The sequence below is a fragment of the Hyla sarda genome, chromosome 11 (genome assembly GCF_029499605.1).
Source record: "Hyla sarda isolate aHylSar1 chromosome 11, aHylSar1.hap1, whole genome shotgun sequence".
NCBI classification, from domain to species: domain Eukaryota; kingdom Metazoa; phylum Chordata; class Amphibia; order Anura; family Hylidae; genus Hyla; species Hyla sarda.
In genome coordinates this window covers 35584910-35609654 of record NC_079199.1, presented here as the reverse complement: position 1 = coordinate 35609654, position 24745 = coordinate 35584910, and the positions used below count along the sequence as shown (strand labels likewise).

The 24745-nt window shown below is 44.8% G+C and overlaps 1 protein-coding gene across 2 annotated transcripts in view; it reads right to left on the bottom strand.

Annotated features, from left to right (window-relative positions):
• MBIP (MAP3K12 binding inhibitory protein 1) overlaps positions 1–18191 on the bottom strand; it is a 29364-nt gene extending 11173 nt beyond the window's left edge. The window contains exons 1-8 of one of the 2 annotated variants that reach the window (XM_056546275.1): positions 18058–18191; positions 13471–13604; positions 11400–11519; positions 9829–10029; positions 7898–7994; positions 6349–6414; positions 2068–2217; positions 696–793 (exon numbers count right to left, since the gene is read on the bottom strand). In XM_056546275.1, the coding sequence (XP_056402250.1) occupies positions 696–793; positions 2068–2217; positions 6349–6414; positions 7898–7994; positions 9829–10029; positions 11400–11519; positions 13471–13587 (849 nt within the window). In that variant the 5' untranslated portion in view covers positions 13588–13604; positions 18058–18191. Of the gene's footprint in view, positions 1–695; positions 794–2067; positions 2218–6348; positions 6415–7897; positions 7995–9828; positions 10030–11399; positions 11520–13470; positions 13605–17552; positions 17669–18057 lie in introns of those variants that run through there. The other variant, XM_056546277.1, reaches the window with a different exon arrangement.
• Between the last annotated feature and the right edge of the window lie 6554 nt (positions 18192–24745).

Sequence of the window (24745 nt, the reverse complement as noted above, 5' to 3'; positions counted from 1 at the left end):
GGATGATCGGATCGCCGCGGCAGCGCTGTGGGCGATCCAATCATCCTGTTAAGTGACCGCGATGCTGCAGATGCCGTGATCTGTATTGATCACGGCATCTGAGGGGTTAATGGCGGACATCCGCGGGATTGCGGGTGTCCGCCATTACCGACGGGTCCCTGGTTGCGATCCACAGCTGGGACCTTCCGCGCATGATGCCTGCATCGCTCCGATGCCCGCGGTTATGCTCAGGACGTAAATGTACGTCCTGGTTCATCAAGTACCACATCACCAGGATGTACATTTACGTCCTGCGTCGTTAAGGGGTTAAAGAAGATGTCCAGTGCTGGGTACAAAACGCGCCATATTAGGGCCCCGTATGGGAGATCACGGGGGTATCCCAACGGTCGGACCCCCCCCCCCCCCCCACAATCAGACATTTATCCCCTATCCTGTGGATCTGCTAGAGCGCATTTCATACCGAGCACTGGACATCATCTTTAAGCCATACTGTGTTTTTGGAAAACCTGTTCCTTATTATAGTTCTTGTTCTCTCGGTCTCCTTGGGGTAATGGAGCCTCCAACACAGATGTTCACATGGGAGTCTCATTTACATAAAGCTGGAAAACCGCTTTAAAATTTATTAGGCTACTTTTTTCTGATGACATCACATGTGACATAAAACCTTAAAGTCCCACTTTAAAAAAGGTACTCACCATTGACTGAAAATACTCAGGGGAAATGCCTTCTAATTCCAAGATACGATCCTCTAACTTTTTAATTCTCTGATAAATGTCTTTTGGCACAGGACCTCCTAGATGTGTTCAGATTATACATTTATTATATTTATTTTAAAAAAAATAAAATAAAATTATCAAAATTCTAAAAATCAGTAAATTATAGAAAAAAACTAAACACATGGGGGAGATTTATGAAAACCTGCGTAGAGGAAGATTAATGCAGCTGCTCATAGCAACCAGCTTTCATTTTTCAGAGGCCTTTTTAAAAATAAAGGACGAAATCTGATTGGTTGCTTTGGACAACTGCACCACTCTTCCTCGGCACAGGTTTTGCTAAATCTCTCCCCTAAGGCCTTTATAAAAGGAACATTTTATAATTATTAAAAGGGTTACCCCAAGATTAAAACGTATCCCCAATCCACAGGATAGCAGCCACTCTAATTACTCGAGGGGACATTTGACCTCTGTTCTTGTGATTATCGGGGGTCCCAGTGGTTGGACCCCCACCAACCAGTTTGTACCCAGTATCCCGTGGATAGGTAATAACATTTAATTTTGGGATAACTCTTTTAAACATTGCACGTGTTGTCATATTATATAGCTGCTCCCTGTGGTTGCGGACACGGGGGGGGGGGGACCCCCATGAAGCTGAGACATATTGGGTGACTGGATAACCCCATTTAATTCCACCTACCCTCTCAATAATCTATAGTCTACAATGATGTTCACAGACCAAGGGGCGGTCCTCATTGCTCAGTCGGGGTATAAAGCTGAGTACTATCACCACTGACAAGAGATCCAAGGGATATTGGTAGACAAAAAAATAAAAATAAAATAAAAAATAAAATAAAAAACTCAACAGACAGTGAATGGGGTAAAAATAAAGTGTGGTTGATGACAACTGAAATTTCTGGAATTAACAGGCCCTCTATAAACTGGTCCAATATAAAGTGTTTTTTAGGACTTTTTCATTAATCGCTTATCTTCAGGATAGGCCATCAATTTCTGATCGTTGAGGCCCGACACTTAGCACCCACCACCAATCAGCTGTTTGCAGAGCTGTTGTACATGTATACACTTTGAAGGGATCCGGAGCCAACAGCTCTACACATTGTGTAGTGGCCAAGTGATCCTATTCACTTCAATAGGAGCTGAGCTGCAGTAATCCAGCGTGGCTATTACACAATGTATGGAGCTTCGTGGTTATGGTCCTGTTCACTGTGTGCTGCTGTTCTGACATACAGCTGACTGATGGGGGTGCAGGGTCCCAGCACCTTCCGATCAGGTACTGATAGTCTATCTTGAGTATAAGTTATTTAGATAACTCTTAGTGGAATTAAATCTTTACCTGGGTTTAGCCGTAGGTGATATTCAATATTTTGCAGCCTCTCCTCCACGGCCTGGTTACCGCAGTCATGTGGGAGAGAATGTGCCCTGGAGTTGGAAGAGGATCCATCAGTTCTAGTTTGAGGCCCATATGCATTCACAACCCTGGAAACTGAAAGGGGAAGAAACATACATTATAGATTCATCTAATACTGAAATCAATTTACAGTACTGTCAACCGACTACAATTTCTAATATCGAAGGTAAAAAAAAATTTAACAAATAAATAAAAAAGGCACAACTGTATATTAAATGGGATGGATGAAAATGGATAGCAATAAATAATTCATTCTTTATTCAACTTTTTCCCTATGATAATGAACACACATGAATGTGGATGTGCAGGTGGTAAAAAAAACAAACAAAACAAAAATCATCCTTTCTCCCTCCCAATCCACCCCACATCCCTGCCCCACATGTCATGGTGCTCTGGGACTAATGTGGAATTCAGAATAATAATTTTCTTTCCAATATGTAGCTTAAAATCCCCTGTATAGATCTAGAGTTAAAAAATAAAATTCTGCAACCACCAAAAGGGAGTTTACTAAATAATACAGTATAAAACTTACACTAGTTTTAGTCTAGAAATCCATCTTGTGTATCTTCAGACAATTACCGTATATACTCGAGTATAAGCCGAGTTTTTCAGCACGATTTTTCGTGCTGAAAACACCCCCCTCGGCTTATACTCGAGTGAACTCTCCACCCGCAGTGGTCTTCAACCTGCGGACCTCCAGAGGTTTCAAAACTACAACTCCCAGCAAGCCCGGGCAGCCATCGGCCGCAGTGGTCTTCAACCTGCGGACCTCCGGAGGTTTCAAAACTACAACTCCCAGCAAGCCCGAACAGCCGATGGCTGCCCGGGCTTGCTGGGAGTTGTAGTTTTGAAACCTCCGGAGGTCCGCAGGTTGAAGACCACTGAGGGCGGATGATAAGAGGATGATGAAGGGGGGGGGGGGGGGGATGATGACAAGAGGATGATGAAGGGGGGGTGTGGGATGATGAAGGGGGGTGGGGATGATGACAAGGGGATGATGAAGGGGGGTGTGTGGGATGATGACAAGGGGATGATGAAGGGGGTGGGGATGATGACAAGGGGATGATGACAGGTGATGATGATGACGATGACAAGGGGATGATGAAGGGGGGTGGGGATGATGACAAGGGAATGATGACAGGTGATGATGATGAGGGTCTGGATGATGACAGGCGGTGATGATGATGAGGATGTTAATGACGGGTCTGGATGATGACAGGGGGGGGGGGGATGATTTATTTCCCACCCTAGGCTTATACTCGAGTCAATAACTTTTCCTGGGATTTTGGGTTGAAATTAGGGGTCTCGGCTTATACTCGGGTCGTCTTATACTCGAGTATATACGGTATGTCCTACTGTACACTATAGTTTTTTTTTATTGTAATATTTATTAAACAGTATTACATACAAAGCTCATAAACAAGATAATACACACCAATATAGTACCAGCGAGCATGATTATACAATATCAGTTCAAATTTTTGTATCCCCTTATCCCACCCACCCCCAGTACTGTAGGGGAAGAAGAAAAGAAGCAATCACATTTTTCAATCTAGTGAACCCAGAGGTTTTTGTAAGTAAAAACCATATATATATATCCCTTTCCAAACTTAGGCTGCATTCACATCTTGTTTTTGCAATACGGTTCCCGTACCCGGTTTCAGGGAAAAAAAAACGTATGGAACCGTATTGCAAACTGTATGTATAGACATTTAATAGAAAATCGTATGCCAACTGTAGCATCCGGTTGCGCAAGTTTTGCATCATTTACGGTTTTATCCGTTTTTTTCCCCTTACACAAAACCATAGTCTACTACGGTTTTATGTCCGGGTGAAAAACTGGATACAACCGTATATTTTTTTTTTTTTTTAAATGGTGTTCTATTGGAACCGTGGTTTGCACAATACGGTATTGCAGTTTGTACATGCGCAGTGCACGCCGAAAGTTCTTCCCACAAATAGAACAAGAAGAGCTTTATTTAATTAAGGACAAACCATAAAACCGTATCAGTTTTTTTTCTCAAAAAACGTATAATACCGTATGCAACCGGACATCGGTTTTCAAACCATCTACGGTTTAAAACCATACAGAGGTATATACGGTTGTATACGGTGCGGTCTGGTTTTGAGACATACGTTTTTTTGTTTGTTTTTTTTTTACAAAAAACCTGATACGGGAACCGTATTGCAAAAACGAGATGTGAATGCAGCCTTAACGAACATTTTACCTTGGAAATGGGTTGAGTCTATGTTGGAGGAGCACTGGACTTCCAGTATTGAGCAAGCTGTTTCCTTGCTGCATATAAAATACGGCCCAATGCAATCTTATAATTAGAACTAATAGATAAGTCATCTAAATATCCACGGATACAGATTCTTGGGTCCTTTGGTATTTCAATATTATATAGATTTTTTTTTTTATCCCAAGATAGAGTTCCAGTACTCCTCCAAACAGGTACAGCTCCATAGCATATGCATTAAATCGGCATCAGACAAAAAACATCTAGGACAGTTTGAGTCTCGTTTTAGGCCAATTTTACAAAGATAAGATAGGGTTTGATATATTCTATATAAAATATATATCTGTAACAACCGTCCACTCTCAACTAAACTTTGATTGGGAACTGCTTGTAAAACTGAGTCCCACTGTTCAGAAGTTACAACATTATCTTTTAAAAAATAATTTCTCAAATGCCATAATGTTACATTTTACCAGATATTTGTCAAGCAAAAAAAGTATATAATCTTGAAATAAAACCCAAAGATCTAGTTGTTGTAGTTATTAAATTTAATGCTAGATCATTTTGGTATATTAAAAGGAGATTTTCTTTGTTCAGCATAAATAGCGTGTCTCAGTTGAATATATTGGGGGAAAAAAGAGGTTTGTGGAAGAGAAAACTCCTCTTGGAGTTTGGTAAAGGACTTCAAGATTCCAAATCGAAACACATTTACCAACCATAATATACCTGCTTTTTCCCATAATTCAAAACCAGTAAGCTTTCTAATTTCTACGAGAGGGATTATTCCATAAAGGAGTTAATTGACAAAAATGACCTATACCTCTTATTTGTTTTATTCTACTCCACCACTTTATATCCTACTTTAAAATTACTACATACAGGTTTTTGCAGTAAAAATTCTCCTCTCCAGAGTAATCAGAAGATTAGGGTTAAAAAATAATAGCACAAAATAAGCTTTGGACTTGACACATTTTTAATGTCTGTCCATCCTCTTAGATGTTGTCCCTGGGATTAGCCAGGGGGTTAGGGAGGGCCAGAACACCTCCCTCCTTTGGTCTCTGTAAATTAACTAGTTTAAGTTTAGTATTTTTTTTGCCATTCAAGATTAATTCTCCAAATAGACAAATTATTTGAAATAAACCTATAGGAATAAAAAACATAAAGGTTGAGAATTTTAACAGCAAGTAAATAGCAAAGGGTCTTTTAATTACAAAAGGAACAATATATTAAAAATTTTGTTTGGTGACAGGTAGAGACGAGCGAACTTACAGTAAATTCGATTCGTCACAAACTTCTCAGCTCGGCAGTTGATGACTTTTCCTGCATAAATTAGTTCAACTTTCCGATGCTCCCGTGGGCTGGAAAAGGTGGATACAGTCCTAGGAGACTCTTTCCTAGGACTGTATCCACTTTTTCCAGCCCACCGGAGCACTGGAAAGCTGAACTAATTTATGCAGGAAAAGTCATCAACCGCCGAGCTGAGAAGTTCGTGACGAATCGAATTTACTGTAAGTTCGCTCAGCTCTAGTGACAGGTACTCTTTCAGCCTTGCCTTATCTTTTCCACAAACCACGCCCTCTTGTTGAGTGAGGTGCAAAAATGTCCAAAACACTTCACTGGGTTCAAAAAAGAAATAAGTGGGCAGTCACTCCTGCACATCTCAGAAAGTGAGGGCTGGAGAGCTCAGAGAGGACTGGTGAGTAGCTGGGCCCTATTACAGGAGAACGCCAGGGGTCCCGATCCCCTCTGATCAGATACTTATCCCCAATCCTGGTGTATAGGGCATAACATTGACATCTCCGGAACACTCCTTTAAGCCCCAGTACTCGTACATCCATTGGTTTATGTTGCAGTAGACCACAATAATAAGGATGCTAAAATGTGCCTGTTCTACAGCCTTGGTACATCTGACAATATCGCACAGATTCTCAGGAAAAGTACAACCATAACTGATCAGATATGGCACCTTTTATATGGCTCTTGAATCCAGGATATGGAGTGAAAACGGCATCTGTTCTGGCGCAACTGTTCTCTGCAATGAGAAATATATATATTACTACATATTTGGCTAATGCTCTTCAGGTATTTGAAATACACGGTAACAGCAGACCAATGGTACGGTGTAATGTTTATGCATACATTATAGTAGTATTTATTCTAGGGATGCACCGAAATTTCGGCCGCCGAAAATTATCGGCTAAAAATGCCCCTTTTGACATTTTCTGCTGATGTGTGACCTAAATGACACAGGGCGTACAGGTAGGCCCTGGGCGCCAGGGACTTAGTGCACCAAAAAGCACCTGTACACCCGGAGTCCCGCCGTGGCTATGACACGAGTGCAGGAGCTGCGCTTGCATCATAGCCCGTGGGTCCCTGTTGCTTTTAGCAGCCAGGGACCCGCAGGTAATGTAGAAATTGTAGGCGGCTGATGTTGTTGTGCTGATGATGCCATGAGCTGCGCCACGTGAGCCGCTTCTGATTGCCGTGGTAACCCAGGCCGACAGGGACCATGAGCTTTGTGGATGAGGTGGCCGAGGTGGTGTCTGTGGGTTCTGAGTAGAGGAGGTCTCAGGGGGCGCGCTGTGACTCCGTGAATTATCCGCCATAGTGTGGCAGCTGCTCCGGATCATACCCAGCGGCCATCTTCATAAGAGGGAGCCCGGGAATATATAGGAGGCAACCTGGTTGGGAAACACTGATATAGTGTATGATCGTCCTGGATAGAGTACCCCCATAACAGTATATAGCTTATAAAAGTGATAAAGTACCCCCATAACAGTGAGATTACCCACATAACATTATATGGCTCATAACAGTGATAGAGTAATGGTGTAACCATTTTAAAAAAAAATTATAAAAAAAATTAATAAAAAATCAAACTCCAAAAATATGGATTTTTTATCAGAAAAAATAAATAAAAAAAAGTATAAAAAAAAAAACAACATCAGAACTAGAATGACGCCATTAACAACTACAGATCATGGCGCAAAAAATAAGCCCTCATACTTCCCCGTATATTGAAAAATAGAAGTTTTAAAAAAATATATATATATTATGGGGCAATGCATTTTCGGTTTCTCGGCCAAGCACAGCCTACATTTTTCGATTTTGGACCAAATTGGACCCTTTTGGTACATCCCTAATTTATTCGAAAAAAAACAAAAAGATAAAAATACACAACAGTGCATTAATGGATTTGGCAAACTGATATGAAAGACTGTAACACAGAAGAGGACGCCACTTTATTTAGGAAAAGAATATGTAAAAAAAAAATAAATAAAGAGGACACACTATACACTTTATTTTTCCCATCAGGATGTATTGTCGTTCGATATGTAGCGAAATGAAAGGCAGCCAGTGTTTGTGGGGCAATTTCATTACCTAACTATTCTTTGCAAGATGAATCAAAGTGAATCTCTCGCTGTACAAAGCCATGAATAAGACTGAGAGCTCACCTTTGAGTCATATCTCTGGCAGAGATGACTGGGAAATGGAGTGAAAGGGGGAACATTTACCTTGATTACAATCAATAACGTTGCAGAACTCCCGGACGTTGTTTTCATTGATCTCTGCTTGCTTTCTCTCTATGAATGCCAGTATCCTTCTGTCGATCTACAGGGAGTAAGCACAGCAAAAAGAGATGGAGTGAGAGGGGGGGGGTAGGGAGAATCGGCTCCGCTAAGAAAAAAAACACAGCGTGTGCTCGCCCATAAACTTGCCTTTGATTTTGGACACTGAAATTCTGAAAGCTTACGGTGAAGAAAATTGTGAGGATTGCTGTGGACACAGCAATAGAAATCACTACATGGTTTTACTTTACTCAAAGGGAAAATGCAGGTAAAATACAATTTCTAGAAGAACATGCAGTCACGGGCCACTTTATTAGGTACACCTGTTCAATTGCTTGTTAAAGGAGTATTCCGGGTTTATACATCTTATCCCCTAAAGGACCCCTCCCCCCCCCCAAAGGATAGGGGATAAGATGTTTTAGTGCTAGGCTTATACTGGTTCATACCAAATAGCAAAAAAAAAAAATTCTGAACGATATGAATTTTTCCCATGCAGCAATACCGATTCGGCCCCTCCCCCCACCCCCCCTCCCTCGAATGAATGAATTATCAGCCACAGCGCGCTGTCCCCACATCGAGGAACTAATCATATGTGACCCACCGGCGCTGCTTCTCTCCCCCCCACAAATAATTATCAGCAGCTGCGCTGTACTGTACTATCCTTGTGCCCGGGCTGCAGAAATAAACAAAATAAACTTTCACTCACCTTCCTACGTTCCCCTGTTGTTCCGGTACTAGCCTCACGCTGGGGATGGGAAAGACGCTGCAGCAATGTCCCGCCTCGGCCAGTTATAGGCTGAGCGCACTGTCATGTAAGGAGTCAAAAGGTGGGACATCGCTGCGGCCGGTGATACGCTGACGGCTCTGTGACGTTCCCATCCCCAGGAAGCATCAAGAGGACCACAGCGGAGGACCGTGAGGCCGGTACCGGAGCAACAGGGGAATGAAGAAAGGTGAGTGAAAGTTTATTTTGTTTATTTCAGCAGCCCGGGCACAGGTTAGTACAGTACAGCACAGCGGCTGATAATTATTTGGGGGGGGGGGGGGGAGAAGCAGCGCTCGCAGGTCACACATGATAAGTTCCCTGATGTGGAGACAGCGCAGCACTGGGCTGATAAACCGGGCGGGGGGGGGGGCGGAGATCTCGGGGGTCCCCTGCAATCACACATCTTATCCCCTATCTTTTGGACAGGAGATAAGATGTATGAACCCAGAATACCCCTTTAACAAAAATAGCTAATTAGCCAATCACATTGCAGCATCTCAATGCATTTTGGCATGTAGACATGGTCAAAGCAACCTGCTCAAGATCAAACTGAGCATCAGAATGGGGAAGAAAAGAGATTTAAGTAACTGAATGTGGCATGGTTGTTGAGCATTTCAGAAACAGCTGATCTACTGGGATTTTAACACACAACTATCTCTAGGGTTTACAGAAAATGGTCAGAAAAAAAAGAGAAAATAACAAGTAAGCGACAGTTGTGTGGATGAAAATGCCTTGTTGGTGTCAGAGGAGAATGGGCAGACTGGATCAAGGTGACAGAAAGGCAACAATAATTAAAATAACCATTTATTACAACCAAGGTATGCAGAATGCTATCCGAACATGTCCAACCTGTCAGCTAAGAGGATACAATTCACACAGGCACATAAATTGGACAATGGAAGGCTGTAAGGACGTTGCTTGGTCTGGTGAATTTTGATTCTATCAATTGACGGGGGCAATCTGGTGGTTTTAAATCATGACCAATATCTCTGTATGAGTAATGAATTTTGATTCTAGCTGCAACATTCAGATTATTATTTTATTTAATTTTTTTGCCAGAATACTCCTTTAATCATTTTAAAACAAAGAGTTAATACAAATAACAGCTTACTTCTGACTTTCCAGCCTGTATTTGGACAACTGAGGGATCAGGCAGGTGTTCAGAATTTTTATTTGGATGTTTTGTGCCAATGCGTCCAACTTTAATGTTCTCCTTCGATTCTCCAGTACAGGGGGTTTCTCTGGTCTGCTGTATGTCAGAATCTTTTTCTTCTTTGATACTTTCCAAATCTTTAAGCTGATCTACAAGAGGCTGACCAATAAAAACAAAAAAGTATTGTCAAGTGTTGTCTTTCTTACAAAGTTGTAATGCATTTGTATGTGTGCATTAACCTTAAAGGGGTACTCCGGCACTTAGACATGTTATCCCCAATCCAAAGGATAGGGGATAAGATGCCTGATTGCAGGGGGTCCCGCCGCTGGGGACCCCCGTTATCTTGCACGCAGCACCCCAGTTAAAATCAGTCCCCGGAGCATGTTCGCTCCGGGTCTGATTACCGGCGATCACGGGGCCGGTGGTGTGTGACGTCACACCTCCGCTCCCGTGTGACGTCACACTCCACCCCTCAAAGCAAGCCTATGGGAGGGGGCGTGACAGCTGTATAATATTGATATATTGATTGAATGACATAAGTCACTGGGCACATACAACCTTATTGACAGGTAATAGCGTGCATGGTGAGCTGCCCTTACCACGTCATACTGTACTTGTAGGCAGCAATAGTTACCGCAGCACTTTTTATAAATGCTCTGAATTGTTCATCAAGAAGGATGTCTGCACGGCGCACTCATAACTCCCAACCTCATTTACACATCTACATAATTACCCAATTGTTACTTGTTCTTAATAGTTTGCATACAGTTCCTTTTCCTTATGCTGAGTATCTGATTAGTTATCTTTCTCCAGCCAATAGAAGTTGCAAAGAACAAGTAAGAAGTATTTAAAAAAAAATTAAACCGAAGCAGATAAGGACATAACAGAAAAAAACATAAATAAAAATAATGAAAAATAATAAAACTCATTCACATAAGAGATGAACCTTACACTAAGTTTATATCACCACTGAGCTCCGTCCCACTCAACGTCCGTTCAGAACCAAACAGACATCGACGAATCCCATTGACTTGAACGGGGTCTGGCCTGTATCCAATAATTTAGGAGGGTTGAGCAGAAAAAATAAATAAAATAAAAATGCCCCTTAGGGCTTGTTCACACAAGTGGATTTACTTGCATGTTTGCCGCTGCGACTTTGAAAGAGGGGTGGCTCTCCTCAGCTATCATCTTTGGAAAATCTGCTGCAGATCCCATTGAAGTCAATAGGGTCTGCAGCAGATTTTACGCAGGAGAATTTCCGCAGCAGAAAACCTGCTGTGGACAGCCATGGATAGATCCCCCCCCCATTCAAACTCGCAACAGGAAACACACAAGTAAACTCGCTCACGTGAACGAGTTCTTAGTCTGTATTGTGAACCAGACTGAGTGTCCACCTGCCCGGGCATGCTGGGAGTTGTAGTTTTCCAACAGCTGGAGGCAAATAGGTACTGATCTACAGTATAGTAATTCCTGCTCTATGATCTGTTGGTCTATCAGTGCACAATAAATGCATGATCTGTAATGGCTACCTGAAGTCCAGATATGTGCTGCTGAAGAACGGAACGCAGGAACGCTGGCTTGACATCAGACGAGCATTTGATTTTTTCCCAGTTTACAGACATGTTCACAGCCTCTTCGGGTTGTTGGAGCTTAGAAAAAAAAAGCAATAATTGTACTAGCATCTTATACTTGAATTTACATGTAGCATCTAAGCCTTACCTGTAAGGCCTAATTCACACAAAGCATATAGGCCGACATTTATCAGTGTCTTTAGACTGTTTTTTGTGTCTAGAAAAGGCGCAAAAGAGGCGCAAGCAGGTGCGCTTCTTTTGCGCCTTTTGGTTTACACATTTCTGCTGATATTGAGTTGCAATCCACTGATTTTGGCAATACACATGATATGGAAGGGTTTTATGAACTGCGCCTTTTTGTGAAAAGTCTCTAAAACCACATGCGCCCAGACTTCGCTTTATGGCGACCGTGAAGAGAGAAAGTTCAGAAAATATGACCTGCACAAAATGTATCACATGCTCGGTGATAAATAAATGGTGCTCCTACACATTACCAAAACACAAAAATAAGGTGTAGAAAACTGCTTCACTTACTACTACAATGATAAATGACGGCCATAGAGCTTTAGATAAATAGGCCCTAGATAAATCTGCCCCTTTGCATTACCACTTACCTGTCATTGAAAAAAATATATACTTTTGACATGTCACAGAGACATAGCAAAAGTTCTGATTAGTGCTGAGACCCCCACCGATCATTAAAGGTGTATTCACACGCACAGTATCCTGCACATAACTGATGCGCAGGCTTTGAAGCTGCAGATTTTATACTATGTTCAGTCATTTCATTTATATTAAATTGTGCAGCATTAAATCTGCAGCTTCAAATCCTGTGCAAATACGTGTGAACAGACCCTAAAACGGACAGGAAGAAAAGCGCATTATGGCGCTTCATTTCCCATCTCTCAACAATCACTGACCTGCTTAGCTGTATGGCCCCACTATAAGTCTATGGGGCCATCCAGGGAAGCAGGACGCAGACCGCTGTGAACCAAGAAATGAAGTGTGCTAACGTTCACTTCTCGTCGCTCGTTCAGATGCCTGAAGAAGCCGCGTGAAACGCGTTGGATTTGTTTTAATAAATCCCCTTTTACTCACCGGACTTGTCATATCCTGATCAGCGCCGCTATCCACCCACCGCTCTGTGGAGGTCTTCACTTGTCTTTTCTCGTAAGATCGGGGAGGCAGCAGACCAGGCATTAACTCACGCTGAACATTGTTGTGTGAGAGTCCACACAACCGCCTCTGGTAAGAGTTCTTTACTATATCAGTTTGAACCTTACATTGGAGATCTTACGCTATGGAGCGCTCTTCCATTTCTTTTTAGTTTATTTCAAATAAATATCTATCTTTGTGCACCAGGCGGACAGAAGTGCTAACGGTTCTAAACATAATACAGTCCCTCTGCTATATTATATATCGTATAAGCTATTCACAGTCATCTTTTATTTCCCCTTCATCGATATATTAAAGGGGTACTCCGGTGGAAAACTTTTTTTTTTTTTTTTTTTAAGTCAACTGGCTCCAGAAAGTTAAAACAGATTTGTAAATTACTTCTATTAAAAAAATCTTAATCCTTCCAGTACTTATTAGCTGCTGAATACTACAGAGGAAATTACTTTCTTTTTGGAACACAGAGCTGTCTGCTGACATCACGAGCACAGAGCTCTCTTCTGGCATCATGACCACAGTGCTCTCTGCTGACATCTCGGTCCATTTTAGGAACTGACCAGAGGAGCATATGTTTGCTATGGGGATTTTCTCCTACTTTGGACAGTTCTTAAAATGGACAGAGATGTCAGCAGAGAGCACTGTGTTCCAAAAATAAAATATTTTTTTCTGTAGTATTCAGCATCTAATAAGTACTGGAAGGATTAAGATTCTTTAATAGAAGTAATTTACAAATCTGTTTAACTTTCTGGCACCAGTTGATTTAAAAGAAAAATAAATAAAAAAAGTTTTCCACCGGAGTAGCCCTTTAACCCGAGCAGTAACATATGTCCCCCTTCTGACCCATGTATGTACTTACATTCTTCACACAGCTCTGCAGCGTTCTCAGTATCCCATGCACGGCCTCTTTGTAGGCCTTCATATGTGACGATTCTCCATTTGCCACCTTAGCAGTTTGCTTCACCGTGGCAGCCATGACTTTAAATGATCACCCTGAAAGATGTCCAAAATGGTGGAAATGAGTGGGGACCTGTCAGCTCTGATAATGGCTAGAGATGAGCGAACTTACAGTAAATTCGATTTGTCACGAACTTCTCGGCTTGGCAGTTGATGACTTATCCTGCATAAATGAGTTCAGCTTTCAGGTGCTCCGGTGGGCTGGAAAAGGTGGATACAGTCCTAGGAAAGATTCTCCTAGGACTGTATCCACCTTTTCCAGCCCACGGGAGCACCTGAAAGCTGAACTAATTTATGCAGGATAAAGTCATCAACTACCGAGCCGAGAAGTTCGTGACGAATCGAATTTACTGTAAGTTCGCTCATCTCTAATAATGGCATTACAGTTTACATAGGCTCTATCATCCAGGCTGTCAACATCCCGAGTGATCTAGTCAAGCAACATTACGGGGGTCGGCAATGAATTGCTGCACATTTAGATGGAAGATGAACCTGATCGGCTATCGATTCGTTTAGTCTAGTAAAAGTCGTTTCGCTTTCCAAGTGTTCGGATTTCCCGCCCATCAGGAGCAGAATATGGCAGGCTCTACCTATAGAGTACAGATCTCACGAATCAATTCAATACATTTGTAATGCATTGACAGGCTCAATGTTTTTGCAAAGTCTGCAATCCAAAATTTATGCTGCAGAATTTCCCAGTGGAAATTCCGCCATGTGAATAGGACAATGGAATCCCCATTTAACACATTGTGCAGTAAATTTTGCAGAATTTTTTTAAATAATTTTTCCAGCAGATTCCACTGTCTGAACATACCCTACATCCTCTGCTCTGTAAGTGGTGAAGGACGTTTTCCTGCAAGCCTGAGAGGTGCAGGACCCGCCGCACAATGAAATGACGTTATCACACAGTCGCTGACTGGCTATAGCGGTCACTTGGATTCTCGCTGTTCCTGTAATACCGGAGCGCTAACCATAGGCAGAATGAGGGAACACCGCGGAACAGAGGCAAAGGTAAGTAAAACAGTTTACTCACAAAAATCTGGCAACCTGGGACTTGTCAAGCCCTGAACTACATGATGACATTATCAGCTCCCAGACCCCCGCTCTTCTGCTATCTCTATGGGGTCAGGATGTACATGTATCAATACTGCAAGTAGTGTGAACTGACAACAACCCCCTTTTGAGTTTAATCAGTTCACCTGGGTGACTTCCTAATTAGAATACCAGGTGCAGTGATCAGGCACTACACCCAAAGCCATAGGATTGAAAGGAAATGTAGGGACGATTACATAACCATTTCAGAGATGGAATTACATCCAAAATGAGGCCTGACCCATGCTTGCCACATCAGCTACAACAGGTTAGTGCAAAGCCTACACAAGAACATCTACATTATCATCATAATAATAGCCTGTGAAAAAAAAAAAAAAGAAGCTTTTCGTACTGAAAAAAAACCAAAAAAAAAAAAAACCTTTGCTGTCCTGTAAATACAACATGCTCTGGTGCAATCTCAGGCTGCTGTGGTCTCTGATGTGGCTGTAGCATCATGTGGCCTGACATGACAACATCGCTGAAAACCAGTAGCGAGGGGATATCTTTTAATTATTTTATGCTGATACTAGCTCAAAATTAAATAAAAAAATAATAATTAGATTACATTAAAATCACATAAAACAGGCCTTGACAAATCCCAGGTGTCAGGTTGCCACAGTAACTAAGACACAGGGAGAGAGAGACGAGGGGGGACGCAAGGACCGTGACACAGGGAGAGAGAGACGAGGGGGGACGCAAGGAGCGTGACACAGGGAGAGAGAGACGAGGGGGGGGGCGCAAGGAGCGTGACACAGGGAGAGAGAGACGAGGGGGGGGGCGCAAGGAGCGTGACACAGGGAGAGAGAGACAAGGGGGGGGGGGCGCAAGGAGCGTGACACAGGGAGAGAGAGACGAGGGGGGGGGGGCGCAAGGAGCGTGACACAGGGAGAGAGAGACGAGGGGGGGCGCAAGGAGCGTGACACAGGGAGAGAGACACGAGGGGGACGCAAGGACCGTGACACAGGGAGAGAGACACGAGGGGGACGCAAGGACCGTGACACAGGGAGAGAGACACGAGGGGGACGCAAGGACCGTGACACAGGGAGAGAGAGACGAGGGGGGGGACGCAAGGACCGTGACACAGGGAGAGAGACACGAGGGGGACGCAAGGACCGTGACACAGGGAGAGAGACACGAGGGGGACGCAAGGACCGTGACACAGGGAGAGAGACACGAGGGGGACGCAAGGATCGTGACACAGGGAGACACGAGGGGGACGCAAGGATCGTGACACAGGGAGAGAGACACGAGGGGGACGCAAGGATCGTGACACAGGGAGAGAGACACGAGGGGGACGCAAGGACCGTGACACAGGGAGAGAGACACGAGGGGGACGCAAGGACCGTGACACAGGGAGAGAGACACGAGGGGGACGCAAGGACCGTGACACAGGGAGAGAGACACGAGGAGGACACAAGGACCGTGACACAGGGAGAGAGACACGAGGGGGACGCAAGGACCGTGACACAGGGAGAGAGACACGAGGGGGACGCAAGGACCGTGACACAGGGAGACACGAGGGGGACGCAAGGACCGTGACACAGGGAGAGAGAGACGAGGGGGACGCAAGGACCGTGACACAGGGAGAGAGACACGAGGGGGACGCAAGGACCGTGACACAGGGAGAGAGACACGAGGGGGACGCAAGGACCGTGACACAGGGAGAGAGACACGAGGAGGACGCAAGGACCGTGACACAGGGAGAGAGACACGAGGGGGACGCAAGGACCGTGACACAGGGAGACACGAGGGGGACGCAAGGATCGTGACACAGGGAGAGAGACACGAGGGGGACGCAAGGACCGTGACACAGGGAGAGAGACACGAGGGGGACGCAAGGACCGTGACACAGGGAGAGAGACACGAGGGGGCGCAAGGAGCGTGACACAGGGAGAGAGAGACGAGGGGGGGGGCGCAAGGAGCGTGACACAGGGAGAGAGAGACGAGGGGGGGGGCGCAAGGAGCGTGACACAGGGAGAGAGAGACGAGGGGGGGGGCGCAAGGAGCGTGACACAGGGAGAGAGAGACGAGGGGGGGGGGCGCAAGGAGCGTGACACAGGGAGAGAGAGACGAGGGGGACGCAAGGACCGTGACACAGGGAGAGAGACACGAGGGGGACGCAAGGACCGTGACACAGGGAGAGAGACACGAGGGGGACGCAAGGACCGTGACACAGGGAGAGAGACACGAGGGGGACGCAAGGACCGTGACACAGGGAGAGAGACACGAGGGGGACGCAAGGACCGTGACACAGGGAGAGAGACACGAGGGGGACGCAAGGACCGTGACACAGGGAGACACGAGGGGGACGCAAGGACCGTGACACAGGGAGACACGAGGGGGACGCAAGGACCGTGACACAGGGAGAGAGACACGAGGGGGACGCAAGGACCGTGACACAGGGAGAGAGACACGAGGGGGACGCAAGGACCGTGACACAGGGAGAGAGACACGAGGGGGACGCAAGGACCGTGACACAGGGAGAGAGACACGAGGGGGACGCAAGGACCGTGACACAGGGAGAGAGACACGAGGGGGACGCAAGGACCGTGACACAGGGAGAGAGACACGAGGGGGACGCAAGGACCGTGACACAGGGAGAGAGACACGAGGGGGACGCAAGGACCGTGACACAGGGAGAGAGACACGAGGGGGACGCAAGGACCGTGACACAGGGAGAGAGACACGAGGGGGACGCAAGGACCGTGACACAGGGAGAGAGATGAGGAGGACGCAAGGACCGTGACACAGGGAGAGAGATGAGGAGGACACAAGGAGAGAGACAAGGGGGACACAAGGAGAGAGACGAGGGGGACACAAGGACCGTGACACAGGGAGAGATTAGGGGACACTAATGAATGTAACACTGGAAGAGGAGGGGACACCAATTACTTTCACATAAGGTGCTGAAGTGTGATGTTCATGTTACATGACGTGCGGGATCCTGGCTTCTAACTTTTTTTGCTGGCTCCTAGATTCTTAAAGTTGTCAAGCCCTGCCATAAAATATAAGATTATGAAAATATAAACCAGAGTTCCCTAACCAGGGTGCCTCCAGTTGTTGCAAAACTACAACTCTCAGCATGCCCAGGCAGCCAAAGGCTGGGTGTTGCAGTTTTGCTACAGCTGGAGGCACACTGGTTTGGAAACACTGATACATACACAAAGCAATAAGACATAATGCAGCAATACTGCACAATGCGCATATATATATATATATATATATATATATATATATATACACACACACACACACACATACATCTGTACACCCACGTATAAAGGCTGACCCTCCTAGAGCTGTATGGACATAGATTGCTTGTATGTGAACAGCAAGAGAGGATGGATAAAAACGTGAAAACAAGACTCCCCAGAAGTATAACCCCCAGCAGTCTTACCTGGCAGAGGATAGGAGTTATCCTCGAAAGGCTGCAGCACTGTGTCAACTAAGAAAGTGCAGAAGGAAGGCAAGACAAAAGTATTACCAGGATAAGCCTGCTATGGGACCTGACAGCCTACTGGGCATGCTCAGAACGTCAGGGCGGAAGTGAGGTTAAAAAGAAAAAAAAATCAGGGCGGAAGTAAACAGGCGTGCTGTGCATGCTCAGAGAGTAAGGGCGGAAGTGAGGTAAGAGGTGAGGGCGGAAGTTGCTAAATTACAGCGTATGGAGCATGTTCGAGCTACAATGGGACAAATTAGCACATAAAACAAACTGAACCTCCTGAGGGTGGATGGGAATTGTACTATGCTATTTTAATCCTTTCAGGCTAGGACTTGAAATGTTTAACCAAATAATCTTATGTGAGAGAGCATAAACCAGTGGTTTCAAAACTGTGGACGTCCAGCTGTTGTCCTGGCATGCTGGGTGTTGTAGGTTTTCAAAAACAGTGGGTTATCACTTAACCCCTTAAGAACTCAGGGTTTTTCCGTTTTTTACCTTTTAAAAATCATAACCCTTTCAATTCTCCACCTAAAAATCCATATTATGGCTTATTTTTTGCGTCACCAATTCTATTTTGCAGTGACATCAGTCATTTTACCCCAAAATTCACGGCGAAGCGGAAAAAAAATCATTGTGATACAAAATCTAAGAAAAAACGCCATTTTGTAACTTTTGGGGGCTTCCGTTTCTACGCAGTGCATATTTCGGTAAAAATGACACCTTATCATTATTCTATAGGTCCATACAGTTAAAATGATACCCTTCTTATATAGGTTTGATTTTGTCGCACTTCTGGAAAAAATCGTAACTACATGCAGGAAAATGTATACGTTTAAAAATGTCATCAATTTTCCACGTACAGGGCGGTTTCAGGACTCATTTTTTGCGCCGTGATCTGAAGTTTTTATCGGTATGATTTTGTTTTGATCGGAATTTTTGATCACTTTTTATTCATTTTATTATGGTATAAAAAGTGACCAAAATACGCTTTTTGGGACTTTGGAATTTTTTAGCGCGTACACCATTGACCGTGTGATTTAATTAATGATATATTTTTATAGTTCGGACATTTACACACGCGGCGATACCACATATGTTTATTTTTATTTACACTGTTTTATTTTTTTTATGGGAAAAGGGGGGTGATTCAAACTTTTATTAGGGAAGGGGTTAAATGACCTTAATTAACACTTTTTTTTACTTTTTTTTTGCAGTGTTATAGGTCCCATAGGGACCTATAACACTGCACACACTGATCTCTTACACAGATCACTGGCGTTTATTAACACGCCTGTGATCAGTGTTATCGGCGCTTGACTCCTCCTGTCTGGATCTCAGACACGGAGCAGTCATTCGTCGATCGGACACCGAGGAGGCAGGTAAGGGCCCTCCCGGTGTCCTGTAAGCTGTTCGGGATGCCGCGATTTCACCGTGACGGTCCCGAACAGCTTGACTGACTAGCCGGGAAACTTTCACTTTTACTTTAGAAGCGGTGGTCAGCTAAAGGATTAATACCGCACATTGCCGCGATCGGCGATGTGTGGTATTAGACGCGAGTCCCGGCCGTTGATGAGCGCCGGGACCGACCGTTTGATGCGGCGTCGCAGCGGGAGCCGGCTCAGGACGTAAATATACGTCCTGCATCGTTAAGGACCCACTTTCACCTTAAGGACTCAAAACTATCTTCGTTTTTGCACTTTCGTTTTTTTCCTCCTCATCTTCTAAAAATCATAACACGTTCAATTTTGCACCTACAGACCCATATAGGAGCTTCTTTTTTTCATCACCAATTGTACTTTGTAATGACATCACTTATTTTGTAATATACTCTGCAGTGAAACAAAAAATTTTTATTTGTGGGGTGCACTTTTCGGTTAAAATGACACAATATCTTTATTCTATAGGCCCATACAGTTACAGGGATACCCAATTTATGTACCGTATATACTCGAGTATAAGCCGACCCGAATATAAGCCGAGGCCCCTAATTTCACCCCAAAAACCCAGGAAAAGTTATTGACTTGACTATAAGCCTAGGGTGGGAAATAAATCATCCCCCCATGTAATCATCCAGACCCCTGTCATCATCCAGACCCCCGTCATCACCCCCCCCTTCATCATCACCGCCTGTCAATCCCTTCATCAGTGGTCTTCAACCTGTGGACCTCCAGATGTTGCAAAACTACAACTCCCAGCATGCCCGGACAGCAATCGTCTGTCCGGGCATGCTGGGAGTTCTAGTTTTGAAACCTCTGGAGGTCCGCAGGTTGAAGACCACTGCGGCCTTCGTCATCATCCAGACCCCCCTTTAGTTTTCTACTCACCTCCCCTCGGTGGGAAGTAAGGGTGAGCTGGTCCGGGCCATCTATGCTGCAGGGAGCGTCTGGTGGGGAGGGTTAGTTGTTCCGGGCTGTCCATTTTCACCGGGGAGGGCCCTCTTCTCCGGCCCCGGACTAGTGACGTTGCCTTGACGATGACGCGCAGGGACGTTCATACGCGTCCCTGCGCGTCGTCGTCAAGGCAATGTCACTAGTCCGGAGCAGGCGCGGAGAAGAGGGCCCCCCGGGTGAAAATGGACAGCCCGGAACAACTAACCCTCCCCACCAGACACTCCCTGCAGCATAGATGGCCCGGACCAGCTCCCCCTTCCTTCCCACCGAGGGGAGGTGAGTAGAAAACTAAAGGGGGGTCTGGATGATGACGAAGGCCGCAGTGGTCTTCAACCTGCGGACCTCCAGAGGTTTCAAAACTACAACTCCCAGCATGCCCGGACAGTTGTAGTTTTGCAACATCTGGAGGTCTGCAGGTTGAAGACCACTGAGAAGGGATTGACAGGCGGAGAGTTCACCCAAGTATAAGCCGAGCGGGGCGTTTTCAGCACGAAAAATCGTGCTGAAATCTCGGCTTATACTTGAGTATATACAGTAGTTTTTATTTTTTTTTATTTTACTACTTTAAAAAAATTATAACTACATACCCCAAAATTTGTATGTTTAAAATTGTCATCTTCTGATCCCAATAACTTTTTAATTTTTCCACGAATGGGGCTATATGAGGGCTTATTTTTTGCACCGTGGTCTGTAGTTTTTATCGGTATAATTTTTGTTTTGATGGGACTTTTTGATCACTTTTTATTAATATTTTTATGGTATATGAAGTTACAAAAATGCACAATTTTGGACTTTGGTATTTTTTTTTTTTTACGTGTACGCCATTGACCATGCGGTTTAGCTAACCTTATATTTTAATAGTTCAGCCATTTACGCACGTGGCGATACCGCATATGATTTATTTTTTATTACATTATTTTATAAAAAAATAGAAAAACGGGGGTGATTCAAAGTTTTATTAGGGGGGCTTATTCACATTTATCTTATTTTTTTTTAAACCAAATTTTTCCTTTTTTTTTTTAGCCCCCTTAGGAGGCTATACCATGCAATCTTTTGATTGCATAAATTGAATACTGCTATGCCATAGCATAGCATTGATCAGTGTTACTGGCGCTCTGCTGCTCTAGCCTGCTGCGCAGGCATGGAGCAGCAGATCGCCGATCAGACGAGGAGGAGGCAGGTGAGGACCACCCCCGTCCAGTAAGCTGATCGGGACATCGCAATTCTGTTGTGATAGTCCTGACCAGCTCCGCTGAGCTGCCGGGATAGTTTTACTTTCAGTTTAGACGCCGTGATCAACTTTGATCGCGGCGTCTAAAGGGTTAATGCCGGGCATTGGCCAGATCGGCGGTGCCCAGCATTAGATGTGGGTCCTGGCTGCCCGCAGCAACCAGGACCCACGGGGTTTAACTCATTCTCCGCTCGTGAGAATGGTTTTAAGCCCGTTAGCGGGACTCCGGACCTACAGGTACGCCCTGAGTCCTTAAGGACTTGGGAACGGGGCATACGCCCTCCGTCCTTAAGTGGTTAAAGGTCTTGTTTGTTTAAATTACAAGTAAGATTCTTTTATCCCAGAAAAAGACTTAAACAGTGAGTATGGCATGTTTAAAAAAAAAGTATGGCATGTTTAAAAGAATGCGGGTGCTGCACGGAGATTGCAGAACCCCCCCGCGATCAGACATCTTATCCCCTATCCTATAGGGAATAAGATACCTTTAACTGGAATATCCCTTTAATGTTGTGTCCCCTCAAAATAACTCAACACACAGCCAATAATGTCTAAACCTTGGCAACAAAAGTGAGTACACTCCTAAGTGGAAATGTCCAGATTGGGCCCAGTTAGCCATTTTCCCTCCCCGGTGTCATGTTACTAGTTAGCGGTACAAGGTCTCAGGTGTGAATGGGGAGCCAGTTTTTTTTTATTTGGTGTAATTGCTCTTACATTCTCTGATACTGGTCACTAGAGGGTCAGCATACCTCATGGCAAAGAACTCTGTGAGGATCTAAAGTAAAGAATTGTTGCTCTACATAAAGATGGTCTAGGCTATAAGAAGGTTGCCAAGATCCTGAAACTGAGCTGTAGTTTGGGGGGTAAGACCATACAATAGTTTCACAGGACAGGTTTCACTAAGAATAGGCCCCGCCATGGTCAACCAAAGAAGTTTAGGGCATATGCTCAGCATAATATCCAGAGGTTGTCTTTTGGAAATATATGTACCGTATGAGTGCTGCCATCATTGCTGCAGAAGTTGAAGGGGTCGGGGCTTAGACTGTCATTGTTCAGATCATACGCTGTACACTGCATCAAATTGGTCTGCATGGAAGCATCTTCTAAAGATAAAGTGCAAGAACTTCAAGAGCCTGAAGACAAGCAGACTAAGGACTTGGATTACTGGAACCATGTCCTGTGGTGCAATGAGACCAAGATGAACTTATTTGGTTCAGATTGGGTCAAGTGTGTGTGTGTGTGGCTGCAGCCAGGTGAGGAGCACAAAGGCAAGTGTGTCTACAATCAAGCATGGGGGTGGGAGTGTCATGGTCTGGGTCTGCATGTGTTCTACTGGCACTTGGGAGCTATAGATCATTGAGGGAACCATGGATGCCAACATGTACTGTGACATACTGAAGCAGAGCATGATCCCCTGCCTTCAGAAACTGGGCCACAGGGCAGTAATCCAACATGACGAAGACCCCAAACACCTCCAAGACCACCACTGCCTTGTTAAGAAGCTGAGAGCAGATACACTGATTCCTTGAGTTCTTACAGCTCAAATTTGGTCTCACCCCCTGAAATTGATAGAAATGTGTGCTCCAAGGAGGGGACTCTCAGCTCCATAACAGTAGTAAGATCACCTTGTCATTACTCTAAGGGTCTATTCACACGTACAGTATTCTGCGCAGATTTGATGCACAGGATTTCAAGCTGTGTTCAGTTTACATTGAAATCTGCAGCAGAAAATCCTGCACATCAAATCTGCGCGTCAAATCTGCACAGAATACTTAACGTGTGAATAGACCATAAAGGGTTAATGAGCTGGTTAATAAAACAGTGCAGGCTTTGGGGGACTTTACCCCTTAAGGACACAGCTAATTCCATTTTTTATTTTAGTTATCGTTTTTATATTTATAATATACACTGGTATAAAAAATTGGTATATTTTTGGGTGAAAAAATTCTGTCTTGTTCCTGCAGCTATTGCCTGTGTGTGTGTCTGTGCAGAGACAAAATACAGGAAGTGTGGACAGGACAAGCAGGGCTCTGTGCAGGCTCTTGGCTCATCAATCATCGGTCTGTGTGAGCCGGGAGCATGTCATAGAGCAGTAGTGTACAGAGCTCTGCTTGTCCTCCGTGTACAGAGCCCTGCTTGTATTCAATGTACAGAGCCCTGCTTGTCCTCAGTGTACAGAGCCCTGCTTGTCCTCAGTGTACAGAGCCCTGCTTGTCCTCAGTCTACAGAGCCCTGCTTGTCCTCAGGTCACAAATCGCCGCTTGTCCTCAGTGTACAGAGCCATGCTTGTCCTCAGTCTACAGAGCCCTGCTTGTCCTCAGTCTACAGAGCCCTGCTTGTCCTCAGGTCACAGATCTCCGCTTGTCCTCAGTGTACAGAGCCCTGCTTGTCCTCAGTCTACAGAGCCCTGCTTGTCCTCAGGTCACAGATCCCCGCTTGTCCTCAGTGTACAGAGCCCTGCTTGTCCTCAGTGTACAGAGCCCCGCTTGTCCTCAGTGTACAGAGACCTGCTTGTCCTCAGTGTACAGAGCCCTGCTTGTCCTCAGTGTACAGAGCCCTGCTTGTCCTCGGTTTACAGAGCCCTGCATGTCCTCAGTGCACAGAGCCATGCTTGTCCTCAATGTACAGAGCCCTGCTTGTCCTCAGTGCACAGAGTCCTTCTTGTCCTCAGTGTACAGAGCCCTACTTGTCCTCAGTGCACAGAGCCCTGCTTGTCCTCAGTGTACAGAGCCCTGCTTGTCCTAAGTGCACAGAGCCCTGCTTGTCCTCAGTGTACAGAGCCCTGCTTGTCCTCAATGCACAGAGCCCTACTTGTCCTCATTACACAGAGCCCTGCTTGTCCTGCCCACACTTCCTGTATTTTGTCCCAGCCAAGAAACACAGGCAATAGCTTGCAACTAATGTGTATTAGAAATATACATATAATAGTATTATCTAAATTCTATAAAAAGTGTTTGCATATGACAGTGCTCACGTAAGCTAATAATTAGCTCTTTTTTATATGTAAATTAGCTACTAAAAAACT